Source organism: Onychomys torridus, chromosome 4 (genome assembly GCF_903995425.1).
Source record: "Onychomys torridus chromosome 4, mOncTor1.1, whole genome shotgun sequence".
Classification (NCBI taxonomy): Eukaryota; Metazoa; Chordata; class Mammalia; order Rodentia; family Cricetidae; genus Onychomys; species Onychomys torridus.
In genome coordinates, this window is record NC_050446.1 from 93331014 (window position 1) to 93340466 (window position 9453).

Genomic DNA, 9453 nt, shown 5'->3' on the forward strand with positions numbered 1-9453 from the left:
GCTGGGATTAAAGGTGTGTGCCACCACTGCCTGACTTCTACGGCTAACTCTGGCTAGCTCTGTCCTGTGTTCTTCAGGCAAATTTACTTCTTAGATTACAAATATATCATCACAGATGGGTTTGTTTGTTTTGAGGTAGTGTCTGTGTTGCCAGGGCTGACCTCAAATTCACTACATAGCTGACCTTGAATTGATCCTCTTCATATCTGCTGACAGACGGGCTATCATTGCCTGTTATCAAATGTGTGACATTTAACTGATCAGTCTTAATATGTGGTTTTGTCATGTATTTTGGACTGTTTCAAAGCAGTACAACTCTGACAAAACACTAGTTTTATGTGTTTCATGTCTGTTATTAACTTGTATTGATTGAGTCCTGTTCCCTCTGATTTGTCATTTTGTTTTATTTTAATGTGTATGGGTGTTTTTCTTGTGCATGTATGACTATGTATGTCTGGTGCCCATGAAGGCCAGAATAGCATTTTGGATCCCCTAGAATTAGAATACAGGGTTGTGAGTTACCAGGTAGGTTCTGGGAATGAAACCTGGGTCCTCAGGAAATACAAGCAGTGCTCTTAACTATGGAGCTATTTATACAGGCCCCGCTCTTTTTTGGTTTTGTTTGTTTTAATTTATTTATTTTTGTTTGTGCATTGGTGTTTTGTCTGCATGAATGTATGAGGGTGTCAGATTCCCGAGAATTGGAGTTACAGACAGTTGTGAGCTATATTTATTGTTTGAGATTATAATATAGTGTGTATGTGTTTTCAGGGTTAAAGTGTTAGGGTTTTTTGTTTGGTTGGTTGATTTTTCGAGACAGGGTTTCTTTGTAGCCCTGGCTGTCCTGGACCTGCTCTGTAGACCAGGCTGTAGAGATCCACCTGCCTCTGCCTCCGGAGTGCTGGGATTAAAGTGTGAGCTACCGATACCTGGTGTCTTAAAGTGTTTTTTTCTACCCTTATTTGGAGTGGAGAAAATTAGGTTTACCATGGGGAACTTGGCAGACTGTATCAGAAGAGTGATGGTTTCCACTGTTACTTTTTTCTCTCCAGCTTCCCATTGATCGTGGTGGAGGTGAAGGAAAGGCCATGTACATTGACACCGAGGGTACATTTAGGCCAGAACGGCTGCTAGCAGTGGCTGAGAGGTAGGTCACTAAATTAGAAGAATGTGTTGTCTTACAGAGAAATAACACTTTAAAGACAGGTTGAAAATAAAAAGTTTGAAAAAGGTAACACAATCAGGAACCATAAGAGAAATTAAAAGAGTGCAGCACCCCCACCCCACCCCCCAAGAAAAGTTCTAAAGTCATCTTTTTAATGTGTGCTTGTGTATAGGCATGAGCATGCGCCCATGCATGGTGTGCATGTGGAAGCCAGAGCACAACTTTGGGAGTCAATTCCTCCTTCCACCATGTGGGGTCCAGGAACTGAGCTCAAGTTTGGTGCCAATCTTCTGAGCCATCTCATTTGCCCTGGAAGAACATTTATAATTAAAAGATCAGTTCATTAGGAAGGCATGACAATTATCAACATAATTAAGAATAATTTTTTAATTTATATGTGTGTTACCTGTATGTGTGTCTGTGTACCATGTGCAAGGATTACATATGGACTCCAAAAGAGGGTATCAGATACTCTGGAACTGGAATTATAAATGGTTGTGAGCTGAGGCCAAGGGTGAGGGGTGGCCAACCCTTTAATCCTAACATTTGGAGGCAGAGGCAAGTGAACATCTTTGGATTTGAAAAACAAAACAATACATGTTTGAGAGCCACCATGTGAGTGCTGGAAGCTAAACCCAGGTCCTCTGCAAGGGCAGTAATCACCAATATCTTTTTTTTCCCCCTAGACAGAGTTTCTCTGTGTAGCCTTGGCTGTCCTGGATCTTACTCTGTAGACCAGGCTGGCCTTGAACTCACATAGGTCTGCCTGCCTCTGCCTCCCGAGTGCTAGAATTAAAGGTATACTCCACCACTACCTGGCCCAATATCTTTTAATATCCAAGATTACATCACCAAATTGAAATTGTTTAGAATCTATAAATCATGTCAAAATTCTAGCAAGCTTTTTTGCAAATTGACAAACTCATAAGACTTATATAGAAAAATCTAGAGTTTCATTTATTTATTTGTGTCTGGGAGTGGGTGGGTGTTTTGTCTGCGCACCATAGTGTGCCTGGTACCTTCAAAAACCAGAAGAGGGCATTGGCTATCCAAAACTGGAATTTCGGTCTATATTATGGTTGTGAATCACTGTATGAGTTCTGGGAATTGACCCTAGGACAACTCTCTGGAAGAGCAGCCACCGTTCTTAATCACTGAGCCATCTTCAGCCCGAGTTCTCAACTTAAAGCTCATTATAAAACTACAATAGTCATTACAGATGATTATAACTTAATAATAGATATGCAGCTAGGGATATATATAGCTCAGTGCTAAAGTCCCTTATCTAGCTTACATGAGATCCTAGGGTTGATTCTCAGTACTGAAAAAACGGTATGTGTAGGCAGAGTCAGACAGGCAGGTCTGAGTGAAGGCCAGCCTAGTCTGAGGCTGCATAATAAGACCCTGTGTCAAAATAGACAAATAAGATCAATGGAACTCAATATCAAGTTTAAAACGTTTATTTTATAGCCACTTGATTTTTTTTTTTAAATTATCTATTTGTTTGGGGTTTGGGAGAGTTTATTTTTGTTGTTTGTTTTGTTTTGAAGCAGGGTCTCTTTCTGTAGGCCTGGCTGTCCTGGAACTGATATGTAGACCAGGCTAGCCTCAAACTCACAGAGATCCTTTTGCTTCTTCCTCCTAAGTGCTGGGATTAAAGGCTTGTACCGCCATACCCAGCTTATTAGGATGGTTCTAATTTTTTAAAAAATTAAAAAGAAAGTAAAGAGCCAGAGTCTCCCAGACAGTTCTCTAAAATACTATGTAAGTATTAGTTACACATCTTGCTGGCACAAAGGGGTTTCTTCACTGGAAAGCAAAGGCTCTCCAGAAGTTTCCTGCACTTCTGGGTTCTACACTTTTTTACAAATTCCTACTTGAGGGAGATTTAGAGATTTAGCTCAGTGGTAGAGTGCTTGCCTAGCAAGTGCAAGGCCCTGGGTTCGATCCTCAGCTCAAAACAAAACAAAAAACCAAATTCCTACTTGAAATGAGGACACTGAGGCACAGAGGTAAAGGGACTGATATTGAGCACAGACTTTGGGGAGAAACATGGACCAGAAATTTATCACTCTTTTATGTATCTTTTGGCTGGCTGTCAGATCACAGAGATCCACCGTCCTCTACCTCCTGTGTTCTGTTTAACCTTCTTTTGTAAGACTATAAATTCCTTTAGGGAAAACAGTGAGCGTCTACATCTTTCCATATTAATCAAGTACTGAATAAATACTGTTGTTTTTATCCACACCCCAAACAATGAGAAACGTATACAATCACTTTTGACCCAAGTAATATTCTGTTTGTCCACAGTTTTTTCTCTTATTTAATAATTCAGAAGATAATGTTACAACTAACAAAATGATTAATTGGGTAAAGGTATTGTTGCCAAGCCTGACTACCTCAGCTCAGTCCCCAGCATCCACATGGTAGAAGGAGAAAACAGACTCCTGGGGTTGTTCTCTGACTTCCACATGTGTGCCATGTTGTACACATGTACAACATGTTTTTTTTAATTTTTCAATTTAAAAGGTATTTAAATGAAATCTAATGGGTTCTAATTCTTTGGGAGCTTATGTTCATGATTCCATCATAATGATAAAGAGAGGGAGAGTATTATCTTGGGGTTGGGGGTCAAGTAATATAGTAATTAGGAAATACATATTTTCTTTATTTAAATCATGGCAATAAAGGAGGAAATACATATGAATTCTGCTGAGTATGATAATGTATACCTATAATCTAGTACCCAGGAGGCAAAGTCAGGCAAAGCCAGCCTGCTTTACAGAATAAGTTCCAAGACAGGCAGAACTACACAGAGAAACCTTGTCTCAAAAAAGAAAGAAAACCAAAACAATGGTCCAGGCATAGTGGTACAAGTCTACAATGCCTAATTCTTGAAGGTGGAGGCAGGAAGATCAAGAGTTCTAGGCAAACCTCAGCTACATAGTGGCATTCAAGTCCATATTTAGGCTGAGAGAATGTCTCAAACAATGTAGGTATGATAATGTACTCAAAATCTAACCACACCAGAGGCAGAGAAAAAGTATTGAGTTTTAAGATACCATGGGCTACATAAGAGTTCTAAGCAAGCCTGAGCTACATAGTTAGACCCTGTATCAAAAACAACCAAGGGCTGGACATGTTGGTACAAGTCTTTAATCCCAGCAATTGGGAGACAGAGGCAGGTGGATCTGAGTTCCAGGCTGGCCTTAAATTCAGTGAGACCCTGTTTCAAAAATGGGTGGGGGCAGGTACCAAAACAAGTTTTTCTTTCCACTTTTTCTTCTCCAGTGTTAAGACTCAAGCCAAGTTTTAGAAACACAAAAGGAAGAGAATTAAATCTGTTTTAGTAGATTAGTAGAGGTGAAGGGAAGCTGGCAGAGTGTGGCATGTGGGCACTTGTTATCCAGCAGCCCTGGAGACAGCCTTGAGGATTCCTAGAGCCCAGGAGTTTGAGGCTAGCCTAGGAAACAGTCATGCACCCTCTAGGAAAGTTCCCAGAAAAATTTACAGCTGGCATTTGGCTGAGTCCTCATAGATGAATAATCAAGAGGGAATCTCCTGTTGTTATATATTTAATAAAACTGAAATTGTTGGGCCAGGCACAGTGAGGCATGCCTTTCTTTAATTCTGTCACTCCAGACATAGGCAGATGTCTGAGTTCAAGGCTAGCCAGGGTGACAACATGGTGAGGCCCCAGGGAGAGAGAGATTGTCTGACATGAGCCACCTTAGCATTTATGTCTTAGGTGGCAGTTACAAAGTGGAAGAAAATGCAGATCATTCTATGAAAATAGTTATATAATGTGCTCTTTTTAGCTGCAAAAGAAAATAATCTTTGAGGCATAAATATTAAAGTGTCATTCATTTAACATAGCTAATCTTTGAATGGTTTGTTATTTTTGCTTATTCTAATTCTGTAGTTCTTGGCTTTTCCAAGAGAGTATTGTTATCTCATACTTGGAAATTTCTCGTTGTAGTTAGGAGGTCAGAAGAATAAATTTGATGTATCCTTAGGTCTTGCTTCTAGTCTAAAATAGTTGGTGCTGTCATCTCTATAAATGGTTTGCCTGTACCTCTGATAGAAAGGGACTCATTTGTGAGTCTTAGGTATTAATTTCTCATGTGCTTGAGTTCTGTCTGAAGCCTAAAAATCTCTTTTCTAGATACGGTCTCTCTGGCAGTGATGTCCTAGATAATGTAGCATATGCTCGAGGGTTCAACACAGACCACCAAACCCAGCTCCTTTATCAAGCATCGGCTATGATGGTAGAATCCAGGTACGCATTCAGTAAAAGACATTAAAGTCTCCCCCACAGCCCTTTCCTTGAATCTAGGTAATATGAATAGAAACAGAGAGATTTAAATTTCAGGAGTTGTTTTTGTGTATAGGGATTTTCTTTTGGTTTGGTTTGGTTTGGTTTGGTGTGGTGGGTTTGTTTGGTTGGTTGGTTGGTTGGTTGGTTGGTTGGTTGGTTTTTTGGGGAGGGAGGGGAGTGGTTTTTAGTTTTTTTTCGAGACAGGGTTTCTCTGTAGCTGTGGCTGTCCTGGAACCTCTGTAGACCAGGCTGTTCTTGAACTCAGAGATCCTCCCGCCTCTACCTCCTGAGTGCTGGGATTAAAGGTGTGCGCCACCATACCTGGGAGTGCTTTTGGGAGGGGTGATATTTTTTTGTTTTCCTTTTGCTTTTTTTTTTTTTAAACAAGGTTTCTCTGTGTGGCCCTAGCTGTCCTGGGCTCTGCTCTATTGACCAGGCTTGCTCTGAACTCAGAGATGCACCTGCCTCTGACTCCCAAGTGCTGGGATTAAAGGTGTACACCAGTACTGCCCAGCTTTGGTTTTTGTAGGCCGAGCTACCCAGTATGGGTGCTGGGAAACAAACTTGGGTCCTCTAAAAGAGCAGAAAGTGCTCTTAGCAATGGAGCCGTTCTCTCAAGCCCCCAATTCCTTTTTTAAAAACATTTTTGTTTGTATTTGTTGTGTGACATGTATAAGGGTTTATGTGTACACACATTCATACGTGAGTGTGGGCATGCATATGAAGTGGCCCACATGTGCAGGTTAGCGGACAGTTTTGGACGTCAGTTCTCACTCTACCTCGTTTGAGACAACATTCCTTTATTGATCTCTGCTGTGTATGCCAGGCTGGTGTCCACATGCTTCTGGAAACACTTGCATCTTAGGAAAAGCACTGGGATTACAAACACATGCTACTTTGACTGGCTTATGTGGGCTCTGGGAATTTAAACTGGGGTCCTCCCCTTCATGGCAAGTACTTTGCCCACTGTCAGCTCTGCTCGTCAGCTCTTATTTTGGCACAGTTGCTTTATGGTTTCAGTTAAGTCACAGTGAAAAATGAAGCTATGGCTGGAGGTATAGCATTTTTCTACAAATGTTCTCCTTTGTAAGAGTTGCTGTCATCATGGTGTCTTTTCACAGCAATAGAAACCCTGAGACACCTGCCAAAAACAAAACAGAAGATACCCACCAAAGGGTGTCTCAGGTTAGACATTTTATAAACATTTTAATAAAACGTGTGCTTGTGTTTGAACTAGGCAGTTGGTGTCAGTAGCTCATCTGTTTTATCCTGGCAGTTGGGAGACAGACAGGAGGACCATACATTTCAGAACAGCCTGGGCTGCATAAGTAACGAACCCCAGTCTCAAAAAGAAGACAAGTGGAAATATGGAATACATATAAAATTTTAGGGTGGTGGGGAAGGGAGATTTTGACAAAGAATTGTTTTTTCTTGTAGATATGCACTGCTTATTGTAGACAGTGCCACTGCCCTCTACAGAACAGACTACTCGGGTCGAGGAGAGCTTTCAGCCAGGCAAATGCATTTGGCCAGATTTCTGAGGATGCTGCTGCGACTTGCTGATGAGGTAAACTGTATATAAAGAAACCACGACGAAGTCAGTGGCTTTCTGTGGTTACAAATTGCAGGAGCCTTCTGAGGACATTAGTACCTTGTATTATCAAAGATGAACATTAGTTTGCCATTGCTTTGTTGTGAGCGTTAATGTTTTGGTAGGTCTGTGGTCAAAAACTGACATTCTTTCCCTCATCAGTTTGGTGTAGCAGTGGTAATCACCAACCAGGTAGTAGCCCAAGTGGATGGAGCTGCCATGTTTGCTACAGATCCCAAAAAACCCATCGGAGGAAACATCATTGCCCATGCATCAACAACCAGGTAAGGTGATGGCAGAGGCTTTCTGGAATGGATATCATATAAACTATGATAGAGACATAAAACACTTCCACTTAAACCCTATTAAAATTGCTGTAGTATAGACATTTAGGAAGCCTCACTAAATTTGTTGTGCTTTGGTTGATACAAGTGTTTGCTTTGCAGATGGAGAGCTGGCTCAGTGATTTGATCATGTTCTGATCTTGCAGAGAACCTAAGTTGAGTCCTCAGCACCTCTGGCTCTCATGTGCACATAGCCACATACAGACACAGATACCTAGATCTAATGAAAATCTCCCAGTTGTGAAAAAAATACATGAATATTTGATGTGCCTCCCTAATTACAAAATAACGTTTGTTTCTTCAAGCTTTCAATAAGAGAGTTGTGGCAGAAATGGATTCCTCCAAGTTGGAGGTAGCCAAATACACTAAAAAAGTTCCTAAAAATCCTTTTAGGAAGTTAGGCATGTCTGAAACAATTAGTTCTGTCTTACGAATAGAATTGTTTATAACTTGGTGTGTTTGTCTGTCTTTGGGTCAGGCTGTACTTGAGGAAAGGAAGAGGGGAGACCAGAATCTGCAAAATCTACGACTCTCCCTGTCTTCCTGAAGCTGAAGCCATGTTTGCCATTAATGCAGATGGAGTGGGAGACGCCAAGGACTGACTCATCAGGGCCTTTCTTTCTGTGATAAGCTTTTAAATGCTGTATAGTCTAATGAAGAGGACTGCTCCCTGGGCTTCTTCAGGCTCTTCCTGATGTGACTGCCAGGACGTGGCTTCCGGGAAAACAATTATTGTATCTGCTTTCTGGTGGCAGAAAGAGGAGATGGGTCAGAGTTCAAACTGATCTGAAATGTTCGTTTCTTATAGAGTATATTTCTTCTAGAGTATATTAGTGTCTGATTTCTTTGGTGTTTGGAGGAGGGATATGAAATGACAGCTATCAGACAATCTTATGCTTCAAGAGAAGTAAAACTGGAAAGACCCGAGTCTTCTCTCACTTCTCAATAATGGTCAAATAAAATGCCTGAGATATGTGACAGGGAATGGGTGCTTTCCACATTCTTTTTCTCTATACATAAGATGAAAATTTTAAAACTACATGCCTGAACTCTCACATAATTTAAAAAATTGTTTTGGTTAAGGAGTCTTGCATGTGGCATGCTAGACTATCAGTCCTATAGTGCATCTTGTTCTTGAGACATTTATCTAAATTTTTCTATTAATAAAAACTCAGGAGTCAGATATTGGGGTATAAAAACCTGATAAATCAAGAAAGAGGCAGAAGCCAGGCATAGCACACACCTTCAATCCCAGCATTTGGGAGACAGAGGCAGGTGGATCTCTGAGTTCGAGGCCAGCCTGGTCTACAGAGTGAGTTCTAGAACAGTGAGGGCTACACAGAGAAACCCTGTCTCAAAGCAAAAAAAAAAAAAAAAAAAAAAAAAAAAATACCAGCAGAGGAACAACCAGTTGACTACAATTCCCAGATCAAAAAAGCCCATGAATCTTTCTAAGCCCCTCCCTACTCCTTCCGGTCCATCTTTGCAGAGTCCTGGGTCCTCCAAAATCTCCATGGCTAATTTGGTCAGCTAGTGGCTGACTTCGCCTCCTGATTCAGGGTTAACTATATTAGTAGCCTCAGAGTGCCACAGTGCAATTAAATATCCCAAAACATGTTATTTTAATTACTAAGATTTCACTTAAGCAAATTCATTCTGCAGCTGTTAATAAGGTAGTTGTGTGCAGCACATGTGCTGTTTATAGGAGTCATTCTCATGCAAACTGAGTATTGCAAAATAATCTCCATACTATCTTTCAGAACTGAGCAGTTATGACCAATTGTCATAGTTGTACGATTTGAAAACTAAAGAAAGCCTACATTCAAATCTCTGTGCTTGTATCCTTTGGCCTAGGAATGAGATTGCCAGGCTGATTTACTATGTCTTTCCTGTAGTCTTTGTTTTTATTCTCTAAGTTTTGTGTTGCAGAGATCTGACATTGGCCAAATGATTCTACTTTCGGGATATTTTCAGAAACTGTGGTCTCCTTTTGGGTTCTTGAGTCTCATTAATAAAGAATTTCAAAACAGATGTG

General features: G+C 40.7%; 1 protein-coding gene across 1 annotated transcript in view; it reads left to right on the plus strand.

Moving 5' to 3' along the window:
- Rad51 (RAD51 recombinase) overlaps positions 1-8688 on the plus strand; it is a 35481-nt gene extending 26793 nt beyond the window's left edge. The window contains exons 6-10 of the mRNA XM_036185188.1: positions 1053-1147; positions 5331-5444; positions 6921-7050; positions 7237-7358; positions 7897-8688. Coding sequence (XP_036041081.1) covers positions 1053-1147; positions 5331-5444; positions 6921-7050; positions 7237-7358; positions 7897-8020 — 585 coding nt within the window. The 3' untranslated portion in view covers positions 8021-8688. The remainder of the gene's footprint in view (positions 1-1052; positions 1148-5330; positions 5445-6920; positions 7051-7236; positions 7359-7896) is intronic.
- Positions 8689-9453: the final 765 nt, after the last annotated feature.